We start from the raw sequence: 14,633 nt of genomic DNA, 5'->3' as shown, positions 1-14,633 counted from the left end.
TGGGGTAAATATCTTAGGAGCCAAACATGCTTAGAACTGAAATGCTGACAAATCACCCGCATCCACGGGAAATAAGTTCAATTTCTTTCTAAATTAAATTGATCCTTATTTACAAGTTACAGCAAAATTTAGAATGAAAGATAATACGTATAGCAAAAATGGGAAAGGGGTAAGGGTAGGAGATCTAATACACAAGAAAACAAGGGGGGGAAGGGAGATTCTATCGACATTACGATACAGGCTTGACATCCGGAACATCATCAAGAATGAAGGGACCAAGCTTACCAGTCCTGAATAGAGTAAGTAACTTCTTGGATACCATTAACCGTGCTTCTGAAGCTTTGTGCGGTATCTTCATTGCCTTTTGGAGTGCACTAAATTGCAGGTCAATAAGGCTCTCCAAATCGCTCTCGTCTTCTACATTCCCATTGAATTCTGTTACAGTTGAATAGAGTGCGTGCTGAACTCCCATTACAAGATCCTTTTGTAAAATGGGAATAAATTATGTCAAGAGAAACAAAAAAAAAATGAGAAACGTGGGTAATTTCCATCATCATAAACTGCAACATCAAATGCAAGAAACGTACTTCAAAGCACCTTTCTCGTAACTTCAGATGCAAGACAAAGTAGAACTACATATAGGTGACAGTGAGTCCTAAAAAAATTATATGTGCTTGCAGACAAATTCATGTGTCGTCTTCATTTTAACAAAACTGCAGCCATTTGTAGTAACTACGGTTTTCTGTTACTCTTCTATAAGCTTATAATAGTTTTTCAAACAGATGGCATCATATGGAACGTGATGGTCCACAACATATTTTATTTTTACGCTATCAGAGGATTTAAATTAAATCGACAGACTAATAATAACTAAACAACTTTTAAAGAAAAAGTGATGGAATAACTTCGGATGCTACAGTAAAATGTCAAAACATTGATGGCAAAAAGATTTCTAATATAATGGGATTAAAACAATTGGGAAGTGTAATATAATTGGGACTTCATCAGCCAAGGTGTGAAAATTTCCAACATTGGTAGTTAAAAGCGTGATATTCCATTACACAGAAGACAAACTACAGAAAATTGTTCCTTGTTACCTCAACATACACCAAATCAGATCTATTTGGCGGATTTCTTCTCTTTGGCTTAAGATTTTTCAGACTATATTCATGATTCTCCTCAGCTTCGTATTTAATCCCATCTATTCTCCTATTATTTAGGTGCTTCCAGTGAAGTGGAGTCCCCCGGGTATTCAAAACTGCCAATAAGTACTGAGCAATACGCTCCTCACCCACTACTGAATCTTTGACGGACCCTGTCAATGCATCAACCAAGTTTGCATGACAAAATATACCAGGACATATGCTAAAAAGGATATCATATTCAGAAATCCAACAGCTGTAGATGCCCTGCCTAGTCCCATTTAGAGGTAAGTTACATGCCCCACATGAGAACACATGAGAACACATGAGAAAAAGAGATATTCAGTTCAGTTTCCAAAACTGGTCTGGGAAAACAACAATGAATGTACAAGATGTAGGGCAAAAAATAAAAAACTTCTATCCACATAGACTGGTAGAAAACAGAGATGGTTGTCTTAAAAAATGACAAAAATATGTCACATTCAAAGAATACCTAATTCAGTACCCATGAACATTAGTACTGAAAAAAGAAAGAATCATGAAAGTCAATCAATTACTCATAGCAATTTGAAACTACATAATTTTGTCTTTTTTAACACAGTTTTTCACAAATCGAAAAATGCCCACCTCCACAGTTTCATTGTCCTGGAGTGCCCTTAATGCCTATTCACAGATTAAAACCAGCCTTGTCCTTATGTTATCTTGATAAAATAGATTAAATCCTCAATAGTTAATAAGACAAAGTCACCTTCCTATTACTTTATCCACTAAAGAAAACAGAAAATACACAACAGGGAAACTGATTGTTTGATACACAAGTAGTTTAAACACAATCAATAAAAAAATGGGACCACAACAAGAGTTCAGCAAGCAACAAATGGCTTTTATATCCTGCCTAAAGTATCGATATGAAAACATCAAATAGAACTTCAAAATCAATTCCAAAGAAATGGGAATAGATCATCACTGTAAAAGGTAACGGAATCAAATTAGTGGAATTTAACATCAAATTCAAATTCAAATTAAAACCTTGCCAGGTTATCTTATGTGCGTTAATGTGAGACCTAATCACAGGACTAGTAAGAATCCTTCTTCCAACCTATAGTGAATCAGGAGACGTATACACATCCTTAACAGAGCCCCTTCAACCTAGTATAAAACACTAACTACGTAGGTCAGGCTCCGCCCACTGCTGCTGTCCCATAAAGGCATCTGCTACAGTTTATTAAATGCAATAAAATAGTAAACAGACAATGTGGTTTGCAAGTAAAATATAAGAAAAGTAAGAGAGACAACACAACTACTGAACCATATAAAAGAAGACTTCTTCTGTGTATAAATTTAAACATTCTCCTTATTTTATTCGTATTCTATGTACAGAAATAAGAACAGAAATTATAGGTCATCCTTCGCAACAAAGACTTCCTTGCATAACTACACAAGGTAATTCATTTCAGGCTTTTACAATTTGCAGACTAGATTGTAGGCACATGGAAAACTGGGAGGAAGAAAAGATCAAATTAATGCTTTTTATTCATATTCCATTTCACAAATCACAGTTCCCTGTAAAGGCTTTGAATAAATCCACAGAAATCAAACATGTTGAGCATAAAAAATGTAATTTTGGTACCTACTTTTAGCCAACAAAGCCATGCACTGATAATAATGTCAAATTTATTAATAACAAAGAAATATTTTATATAAATTTTAAAAGACATATTACCTGCCAGTGCCAGCTTTAACCCTGTCTCTATGTCCGAGATACTAGGAACCAGAACGCCTGGGGAATCTAGTACATATATGCTTGGTTTATGAGCTATCTGAAACATCAGGTCAAAGTCATAGTTTAACTATGGAACCACCAACTAAAAATAGAATCAATTGACAGACCGATAATAAAACAAAATGCAGAAGCATAGAATATGCACTGATTTCCTTCTCCCTTCTCATTTGCAAATCCTTTCTTCATTTATATGCCAAATAATAAATTTTCAAGCCAATAGTAAAAACTTTCAGGAATTAGGAAAAGACAAAAATAATAATCTCAGAAAAATATTTTGACAACAAAAAAAATAAAAACTATTTCTGAAACATTTAGCAGGTTTCCAATATTTTCAAGAAAGGGTAAAGCGTAATGTGGTACAATACAAAGCTAAATATGTAGTACATATGGGTACACTTTGTAGGTATGATATTTTGATTGGTTTACCTCACTAATACAAATTTCTTTTCCTCAAACAAAAAAATACAAATCATATATACTCCTAAAATTCCTGGAATTTATTTACAGTAGTATTTTTTTTAAAGAATTTCCTACTAAAATGGAAAGTTTCGTTAAGCTGTCATGTATGTATGGGTGTTCATTGAATTTGGGTACACGATAACCCAACTTGACAAAATCCAACCCAATTAGATTGTGTTTCATTTATGATTGAGTCACATTTATGATTAGGTCAAACTCGACCCAACCTAAACTAATTCACTCGTGTACAAGTTGGGTGATGGGTTTAGACCCAACCCAAGACTCACTCTTATATTGTGTTATGGACAAATGGTGTTATGTTTTTCTTTTCATGTCTTGAATTAGTTTGGAAAAACTTGATATGACTTGAGACAAAGAAAATAATTAGTTTAGTTTCGAAACTGATTAAAATCATTAGTGCATCTAGTCTGGGACTCTTACCACTTAGATGACAAAAAAAGGAAAAATACTACATTTTCTTTCATTTTATCAACCAAAGGTTAAACAATATGTCATAAAGTTGCTTATCATCCCCTCTTCTCCCCAGTCCGTTTCATGCTATTTTCTTCCCATGTTTCCCGTTCACTTGTGTTACAGGAACCATGTTGCCACTTGCAACAATTAGGAATGTTTACGCTATTGATCTAGATTGCAAAAGTACACAATCAGATAATAGTTGGAACATAGGATGCTATAGGTGAGAACAAAAATGGTACTTCACTCCAAAATATGGATGCGTACTGAAATACAAACCAACACAACAAGAATCCATGATTCGAAATGTATGAAAACATTGTCATTACACACATGAATCTAAATTTGATTCATGTGATTCAATGACTGTCTGTTTCAATTTATTTTTGAAGATACTCATCTTTTTTTTCTCAAGGAACTTCCGTATAAAAAACAAAAAATAAAACCCTTAAAATATGCTATTCAAAAACACACACTCAAGGAGGAACATTAATATATGAAACAGAACGGAGGCATAATTGTCTCTGGCATAAAACTGTGCCTTGATTCCAACGAATCACAATGGAATCAAAAGAATTGTAGTTCTGCGGCACATTAAATAATTTTTGCACAACCAAGGCAACAGAATTAGAAACTAGAGACAAGCAAACCAGTAAACATTTATATCATTTTCAGAAATTAACTTTTAAACCAAAAGCAATAACTGGGGAAATACAGAATACTAATACTTAGTCAGATGGGGAATAAAGATCTGCTATCTATTATCATTTGAAGTGGCTGAACCTGTGCAGACTACTATATCAAAACAACAACCTTAAGGTCCTCATTACATAAACATCTCCATTAGTATTTATATGCAAGGAATAAAAAAAGATAAAATGAAGGCACAATCTACTTTTTTGTCTCAGCTTTTGAGAAAGTTTAATAAGAGAGTCAATATAAAATTTAATTACATAAGTTGATTTTAGCTTACACGAGAAATTCGTTATATCTTACTTTCTTGTTGAAATAAATTTATCTAAACAGGACATGATATTATATTTTTTCACTATTATGACTTGAACATTGGTTTAACTTTATGTTCATGTTAATGTTTTTAACCAGACCTTAAATCCTGCTATGTCTTGAGTAACTCCAGGTAGCGGACCCACAGCAGCACGCTTCATCTTCTCCTGCGCTATCAAACAACACCATTCCAATTCCACAACAAACAAAAAAAAAACTCATCCAAACCATTCAAATCAATGGTTTCAAGAATTCACGAAACTATTACCAGGAAAGCGAGACTTTGCAATCTGATGAATGGAATTAATCAAAGCAGACTTGCCAACGTTGGGAACACCGACCACCATCACGAGCAGCGTCGGTTCCCTGCAAATGACTTCCTTCAACTTGAACTCCACCAGCTCGAGAAGCTTATTCACAGAACTCTTGCTGTGAGCATTTATCGGAATGCAATCCTGCTTGCACGTTTCGAAATAATGCGTCCACTTCTGCAGTAACAACAACACTCGGCGTGAATAACCTAACAGGTAAACGACAATGACTACGGTAATAATGACGGTGATGATGGCAATCATTTTACATGCATGATGTTAGGGTTGGCAAGGTCTTTTTTATTGAGTGCAACGACGCGTCGTTTTGCGGAGAGGTGAGGCTGGAGATCGGCGTTGGCGGAGGAGAGAGGAATGCGAGCATCTCGGACTTCAATAACGAGGTCGGAAAGTTTGAGACGGTGGCGGATGGCGCGTGTGGCCGCGGCCATGTGGCCGGGGAACCAGCTGATGGCTCCTCCGCCGGCGTTGAACGCCATGTCTCCTAAACCTAACCCTTTCTTAAGCAATTCCTTTAACCCTGACATTCTTCTCTTCTCTGCTCTTTCGGTCACCTTCGCAGTTGCAGTGACTGCGCGAGAATTTCAGATGTTGAACCTACTTAGGATTGGCCCAGGGATGACCAATGGTTTTCGGGGCTTTTACTTCCTGCACCCCCTATTTTTCATCCTCCTTCCCCCCACAGTTGGGTGAAATGGCCGAGTTGACCTCCATCCGCTTCTCCCACGCCGCTACCGCCGCCACTGTCACCACTGTTGCACCATCACCGCTCTAGAAGAAGAAAAAGAGAACGAGAACGCTGCAATTAGAAGAATAAAGAAATAAAAATCCTGAAAAACTTTAAAAAAAAAGAGTAAAATAGTTGTTTTGAAAATTGTGGGGGTTCAAGTTGAAGAATGGAGGTTGCTGCAAGTCAAAGTTCAATCCAGAAAATAAATGAATATGTGATCATCACTATTGATGTCACTCTCTCAAAATCACTAGTTTTTACATTCCTTTATTCGATACACAAAAAATATGTAATATAAATTTATGCAAGTTATTTTCATAACATTTCGTCTGCAAACCTATATTACATTTGGTTATTTTTATCAACCAGATTAAAATATGAATTTAGTAACTTTTCACAATACAACAAATATTATTTGTACATAACTACTCCTAACGGTAAAATAAATATTATTTGGATACAATTTAAATAAGTTAAAAGTATTTTTTTTTGCATACAATCACTGTATTGTTTGAACTTAGCTACTTCTGTCTAAAGCACTTTGTTTACAAAAAGATTGTGATTTAAAATAGCAAAGGTGTTGCTCATTAAAAATGATAAACATCTTAAGATGGATTACAAGATGATAAATACTCTTTTAGACAATTATCAAGACAAGAAATGTTCTTCCCACAAACACAATAGCTAATGATTGTTTAATATTACAAGAGTTTGAAAGCGTTAAAAAATATTTCATAAGTCTCGTCAACCTTTCTTTTTCAAAAAAGGGAACTTTTTTATATGAAGATAAGAAGAAGAAAAATCGTTGCAAATTCCTTTAAAATCGTTGTGAGGTTTACAAGCATTTCACTCTCTTCGTCCATTATTTGATCGTATTCAAACACATTGCATGTGACTATTTTACACAACTCTTCCACTACACGATATGACTTAACAAGCATAGGGTAGGTAGTTTCATTCCTCTTTAGCTGGATGCATTTCAGCCAATGAGCTTCGTAGGTGATGACATGATGGAATGGAAGGGAATATTATATGTTGCGGTGTAGCTGGTATAAGCATTTGGTTGTTGTTATAAGCATTTAGTCTCTTTAAATGTGCCTACTTTCTGAGGTCCAGTGGTAAGCTAGGAATTGTACCTTAACTTGTATGCGGGACTAGTTATAACAAGCAAAGCAGCTAGGATTGGTCCTAATGTGTAATAATCCTGTTGTTGTTTTCCTAAGGTAGAGATTAGTTTGTAAAAGGGTTGGGACACCCCTTAAGTGTCTCTTTTATTTTATTAATTCATTGCTGATAAAAAAAAATTCCTTTTTAGCGTAAAACATAGGGCTTGACATATTTTACTGATTGTGCAACATTGATATTTCTGCCTTTTTAAACATAATGAATAAGCATTTATAAATGTTATCGATATGTACTATGAATATTAAAGGCTTATCATATGTCAAACAAAGTATATTTACCATTTGTATAAACAAAGAATACAAGCAAAGTACTCGTTAGGCAAAACAAAACACTTATATTTGTTACGTCAAATAAGACACTTGTGTCTAATAAGATCTGATGCTTATAAAAATTTATGTTTTACACTTTATTTTTTAAACACGTAATCAAAACCAAATAAAAATATTTGTGGAACTTTAAACTAACAAATGCACAATGATCAAAATTTTATTAAGTTTTGGAGCGTGTAAGGCACTTTTTAAATTCAATGGTGGATATGATGGGGAATTGGATGATTGTCCATAACTCTAAATTGAAATTCATGTTCATTACAATAATAATATTATGGTTTAAATTATCTGTATTAAAATAAGATGAGAGACTACTTTGAGGTCATATGAAATGTTGTCTCGATATCCATATAACAATTTTCACCAAGCACGTTGAGCGACATTATATGTATAGTCACCTCAATATTCATAGGTGTATAAGAAGGTGTGTTGGCATCGTAGGCTTGTGGACATTGACTGAAATCTCCTTATTATTTTGTTGTATCAGTTAAATGAGCCCAATAAGAGGATGAATATGGGTCAGGGAGATAAAGGTTGGGAATCCATCCTTAACAAAGATAAGCATATTGTTGTTACTACTAAAGGGCATTGTGAATTGTTTTTTATGTTGCTAATTATCGCCAAAACTGCATTTTTTATTGCCACCATTGTGGTTTTTGTTATTATTGTTAGGATTTTCACCATTTTTCCACACCGATTGAGTGGGGGATTTTAGTACGTTAGAAGGTCTCGTCAACATTCTTAAATGTCGTTGCAACCATTGTCATATTTGAACTCATGGTTAAGGGTGTCAGTGTGGCCAACTTGTCCCATTTTGACTCACCTTGCATTTGACTCACAAAAAATGAGTAAGAACAGACTCTAACCAACATAAGACTAGTGGCCCAATATGCCTGACTCGTCCTGCATAAATGCATGCTTCACATAAATGTTAAAAAAATAAATAAATAAAAATAGTCATTTATAATATTTGATCTCAAATTTTAGGGCATTATAAAAATAAAAATTTATTACAAATATAACAATTAAAAGATTGTTTTAATGTTAATTATTTATTTTTTACTATAAATAAATAAGAAAGTATAGCATAAAAAATATTAAAATAGATAATGAGATTAAATTTAGTTCATGATTGTAAATATATGATATTGATAAAATAATAAATGAAAGTATTTATTCATATTCAACATATAAACAATTTTGTACAACAATAAAAGATTAAAAAAAATAATGGTCCCGAGTAGGGGTGGGTCAGCCTGTACTTTAGCTTGCGTGTGTTGCAAGTGATATAGGGTAGGGTAAGCCTAAACGAACTGGTGGGTTTAAAAGGTCTAGTTATCATGTTTTTTTTACAGCAAATTATGGGTCACCTTTATGGTGTATCCTGCATTGTCGTCCTTACTCATAGTTGTCATCTTAATCACTCACTTTTTTTCTGGTGTAAGCATGGAACAAGCTCGATAAAAAAAGAGAGGAATAGGATATGAATTAATGTACCTATCCCTTTATATGCAACAATGAGTCCAAACATCATTCATTGATTTGAAATACAAATACCAATATTTTTTTGCTGATATAAAGATATTTTGAGTCATTAACAATATGTTGACACATTTGGAAAATCTTCCATTCGAGTTGTGAAAAATTCTTGCTCGAGCATGATCACACATAAATATTTTAAAAATGGTCTCATAATTGATCTCACATCTCCATTGTAGTAGAGTTGAGCTCAAATATAACCGTCAAAAGTGTTGGGTATGAAGTCAGGACCAATTGGGTTGGGCTGACTAGACACCATGTTTAGTGAGTGGGTTTAATCATTGTGTCCCCTTTATACTTTTTATTTAAAGAGATCATTATACTTGTAATTGTTGTGCAACAGGACATAATGAAAACCAACCTAATAGTTGCCCGTGTAGATGCAGGTTGCAGTTGGCGACCGAACCACGTTAAATTTTGTGTTGGTTATTTTCTGCAATCGATTCGTGATTATGTGTGTTGCTTCCGCGTGCATTTTTTCTCATCAAGTGGTATTAAGAGCTTTGGTTCATTTACCCACTAGAGATCCGATAAACAGAAATTAATCGACGAGACGTGAAAATTGCGGCTACAGTAGCATCCCAGAGTTAGGGTTTCGTAGAGGCGACAATTGCGTCCAAAAGCTTGGATTTCGCAGAGGCGACAACACCGTCCCAAAGCTAGGGTTTCGTATAGGCGACAACAACCACTACAAAAAAAATCACTTTTAGCGACCACCAAATTCGGTCGCTAAAAGCAATATAATCGGTCGCTAAACATATCTGCGACCGAAACAGTCACCAAATAAAGATGGAAGCGAAAACCCTAGTTGCAAAGCCTTTAGCGACCGAATTATAAAGTAGTTGCTAATTTGCAACCGAAATTTCGGTGGCTAACTTGGTCGCAAAAATTTGGTCACCAAAATTCAGAAACCAAATTAGCAACCGAAATTTCGGTGGTTAAATTGGTCGTAGAAAATTTGATCACCAAAATTTAGGAACTAAATTAGCAACTAAAATTTTATATAAAATTGGTGGCTAAATCGGTGACTGAAATAGAAACTGATAGCAACCACCATTTTTGGTCGCTAATGGATTAAAATAATTAAATAAAAAAAACTTTTGGTGGCTAATTCGGTGGCTAAATGAAGACCCCTATAGCGACAAATTTGATTTCGGTGGCTAAATATATTTTTTAATTTATAAAATGATCTCTAATTTAATTAATTAGTAATTAATTATTTTAATTTCTAAAATTAGTTTTATTTAATTATATTTTTAGTGATATTTATTTTTTATTCTTATTACAGATTTACTCTCAAGTTTTTATAATTTATTTAACAAAAAATGTGTACTTTCTCTTAATTTTACAACACCAAAAACTTCTTGAAAGAGTTTAAGAACAAAGTTAACATCAATTTTCTTTAACAAACAAATTGTTTTCGTGCTCTAATAATCAAGAACAACACAGTACAATCACGTATAAATGTATAAGTGACATATCTCGAATGCTAAAGTAAACATATAATCCACACAAATCCCAAAAAGAAAAAGAAAAGACAAGAAACAACATAAAGAAAACCGTGATCAATTTGAAAATCTTGAACATGTGAACTTTCCCTGGTAGTGCAGCTGTTCATGTGAAATTCACAAAAAGTTGGGGAAGTTACTCAGACTTGGGGATATAATATAAACAAAAGCACTGGTCATACTCGTGTCCACAAAGGGTGTGTGCATAAGCAAATCTGGGATTCAGTTGAACAACTCGCTGAAAATTCTTCAGTGCAGTTTCATGATCCTTTTGCAGGCTATAGCAATTACCCATTGCACACCTGCCAAAGCATTCAACCACAATTATAAACCCAGATAAAATGATAATAATCATAATAGAAAATCCCAATAAAGCAGAGACATCTACACACTCACGGTTCTCAAATAGCAGGTAATGACAATAAGTATACTTCATGAAAAGGTTTAGAAAAAACATAGGTCAGGTAAGGAAAACAGTGATGTACACAAATGGGCTAGATATGGGAGAACTCGTATGCCAAATGGAAGTAGATAAGAATATAGATGCTAAAGTTATCATATATATGTCTGAAATGTGGCATAAGCCGACAACAAATGCACTTGCAAACATACAACAAAGTTTTCACTCACCTCAAATGACCATTTGCCTACACAAAGCCATGCAATTTAAAGCATTCTGGTAAAGTAAACATGGATGATAGAAAGTAGAAATGACTTCTAAAGGAAATAATTTAAAAAAGAAAAATATAAAACCAGTACATTTTGAATAATCAGCAAGAACATATGAAGCCTACCAAGACTGAGGAGTTAAACGATTAGTGGATCCAGTTCCTGAGCCAGGTAACTTAACTTCATATCCTCCTTTAGGTGTTGCACCAGAGATAGCTTAGACTCTTCGTCAAGCAATAGGCATAACAATTAGACATTAAATATAAGCATGAAGCTAAGGAAAGCAATAAAACAAAATAGTTCAAGAAGGCTAGCTATGTCACACATTAATTTTCATGGTGCTTTTGTAGCTCCTAGATGAGTGCCATTAAAACAAGGAATTGTTTATATAAATAGCCCATAACATCAGAGAAGCGTTGGACTAAAAAATTCGCAGCATAATTTTACTGCAGGCTGATATTATTAATTATAATACTTTTCTCCAAATGGTGCATCAGACTAGTAAGAAAAATTAGCTCTCTTTGGATTCATCCTCAGCTCCCTAGTATCGTGAATTTGCTATTATTTGCTATCATTAATAGTGGCATATTTTTCTACCAAGAAGCTCTATTAATTGAACCATCGACTAATCCAAGTCCAAAAGGCAGGGGAGGAAATCAAATCACATGCTTTATTCATACTAGAAACTTCGAAACTGAAAAAACATTGCATTGTATAATTATTGTACCTTGGTATATTTTAGATATGTTAGATAATCTCTTAAGAGTGATTTTCATATCTATCTTCCTTATTTAAGGATTTCGATAATTAGTATAAATATGGGTTAGTATATTACGTTTTGAAACACACCACCATCATTCAGATTTTGTTATAGCTTTTCATTCTTTTCCACCTAAATCCCTCCAGGTTCATCAAATCAAAGAACATCTATTATTATTATTATTATACAATATATGATATTACAGAAACTAATGAATGTAATATAAACTCACATAAAGGAGTGTTGAGTATACATCCATTCCTTCCAAACTATAAGGCATGATCTGGCGAGGAAGGCTAAAGGCCTGATCAACTTCTAAGTAATCAACCAACTCAAAGTACACTTTTCCAACCTGCTTAAAATATCCAAGCATCAAATTTAAACCTATTCAGCAGCAAGAGGTTATCATCCAAGCTCTTAACAAATTATGAAACTAAATAACTATCAATATGTTTAGGGAATCTGACAATAAAGGTACAATTTGTATTGTGTATTTTTAAAGTTTAAGCAACAAAATAAGCCATTTGTGGAGTTACTCTATAGTCCCATGATGAATGTCAAGAAAATTTTGGGAACTATTCTTTGTTCTATAGAAGTTGCCTCTGATTTCAGCTATTAGATTTGTGTTATTTTTGTGACAGAAGGCTTGAGGAAAAAATTAAAGCAAGCAATCAAAGTACATTCGTTCGCACCTCCGTTCACCTCCGCTCGCACCTCCGCTCACACCTCCATTCGCCTCCACTCGCACCTCCGCTCGTACCTCCGTTTGCCTTCGTTTGCCTCTGCTCGCACCTCTGCTCGCCTCCGTTTGCACCTCCATTCTGTTAAGATTATTTGTTAAGATTTATAACCGTTAGATTTTTATTCAGTCAAACAATAATACCTATTGTTATGGGATTTATTCTGTTTTAGAATCTGTTAGTAGTGGGCAGTTTTATTACTGTTAGTTATGGGCAGTTTAATTTTTGCTTATTCTGTAAAGGCTATATAATAGCCATCGTTTATTCAATAAAGCACAGAGCACTTTTCTCTCATTATATCTACCCTTTCTCTGTCTTTTTAACATCTGGTATCAGAGCTCCATCACGGGGCCTGATAAAAAAAAAAAAATAGAAGTAGCAATCTTCAACAAGGGAAAATCATCAAAGATGTTAGAGAGTTCATTTGTGCAACCAGCAGTTCCGAAATTTGATGGACACTATGATCATTGGGCGATGCTCATGGAAAATTTTATGCGCTCTAAAGAGTACTGGGGCGTGATTGAAAATGGGGTTCCTGCAGCAGTAGAAGGTGTTAGTCTCACAGATGCCCAGAAAAAACACAATGACGATCAGAAGTTGAAAGATTTGAAAGCAAAAAACTATCTATTTCAAGCATTAGATCGTTCTATCTTGGAGACTATCATTAATAAGGATACAACAAAGGACATATGGGATTCTTTGAAGCAGAAATATCAAGGTTCGTCCCGGGTTAAGCGTGCACACTTACAAGCTCTTCGAAAAGAGTTTGAAATTCTTCACATGAAGGAAGGCGAATCTGTGAACAAGTATTTCGCTCGGACCCTTACCATAGCCAATAAGATGAAAGTAAATGGTGAGAATAAGGGAGACGTTGTTGTAGTTGAAAAGATTTTAAGATCCTTAACTCCCAAATTTAATTATGTTGTGTGTTCCATTGAGGAGTCTAAGGATACTGACACCTTGACCATTGATGAGTTGCAAAGCAGCCTGCTCGTGCATGAACAACGCATGAGTTCTCAGGTAGAGGAAGAACACGCTTTGAAGATTATGTACGCAACACAATCTGGAGGAAGGGGTCGAGGTCGTGGCAGAGGAAGAGGACGGGGACGAGGTAGACAAAGCTTCGACAAGGCCATAGTAGAGTGTTATCATTGTCACAAGCTAGGCCATTTTCAATGGGAATGTCCAAGCAAGGAGGAGGCCCACTATGCAGAAACTGAAGAAGCAATGTTACTGATGGCTTTCACAGATATGAATAAAGTCCATACAGTAGATGTGTGGTTTCTTGACTCGGGGTGCAGCAATCATATGTGTGGAAAGAAGGAATACTTCTCAGACTTGGATGAAAGTTTTAGAGAATCAGTGAAGCTTGGTAACAACTCAAGCATGGTGGTATCAGGTAAGGGTAATATACGGTTGCAAGTAAATGGAATCACACAGATAATTACAGGGGTATTCTATGTTCCAGAACTGAAGAACAATTTATTGAGTATTGGGCAACTACAAGAAAAAGGGCTTACGATTCTGTTTCAAAACGGAAAGTGTAAGGTGTTTCACCGTGAGAGAGGTTTAATCATGGAGACCAAGATGACTTCAAATCGAATGTTCATACTACATGCTATATCACAACCTATAGCATCTACTTGTTTCAATACAATTACAGAAGATATGGGGCAACTTTGGCATTGTAGATATGGCCACTTGAGCTTTAAGGGCTTGAAGACTCTACAACAAAAGAAGATGGTGAATGGATTACCACAACTTAAGTCTCCCGTAAGACTTTGTAAAGATTGCCTGGTGGGTAAGCAACAACGACACTCGTTTCCAAGGAAGAGCACCTGGCGAGCTTCACAAGTTCTCCAACTGGTGCATGCTGACATTTGTGGACCAATCACACCCATTTCTAACAGCAAGAAACAGTATTTGATTACTTTCACTGATGATTTTAGTAGAAAAACATGGGTTTATTTTTTAATAGAGA

At 34.9% G+C, this 14,633-nt stretch overlaps 1 protein-coding gene across 2 annotated transcripts; it reads right to left on the bottom strand.

Moving 5' to 3' along the window:
- LOC137814027 (P-loop containing nucleoside triphosphate hydrolases superfamily protein) lies at window positions 1-6,099 on the bottom strand. 2 transcript variants are annotated; one of them, XR_016520973.1, is made up of 6 exons: window positions 5,444-5,844; window positions 5,132-5,351; window positions 4,965-5,035; window positions 2,866-2,962; window positions 1,098-1,413; window positions 1-481 (listed from the first exon to the last, which is right to left on the bottom strand). XR_016520973.1 is itself a non-coding variant. In XM_068616550.2 (6 exons), the coding sequence occupies exons 1-6, from the start codon at window positions 5,717-5,719 to the stop codon at window positions 230-232; spliced, it is 1,134 nt and encodes a 377-aa protein (XP_068472651.1). In that variant the 5' UTR covers window positions 5,720-6,099; the 3' UTR covers window positions 1-229. The 2 variants fall into 2 exon arrangements, 1 of the variants encoding a protein (XP_068472651.1); XM_068616550.2 differs by having other exon boundaries at window positions 1,098-1,315; window positions 5,444-6,099.
- Window positions 6,100-14,633: the final 8,534 nt, after the last annotated feature.

This window comes from Phaseolus vulgaris, chromosome 1 (genome assembly GCF_051622355.1).
Source record: "Phaseolus vulgaris cultivar YP4 chromosome 1, ASM5162235v1, whole genome shotgun sequence".
NCBI classification, from domain to species: domain Eukaryota; kingdom Viridiplantae; phylum Streptophyta; class Magnoliopsida; order Fabales; family Fabaceae; genus Phaseolus; species Phaseolus vulgaris.
This window is presented reverse-complemented; position numbering and strand designations above follow the sequence as displayed.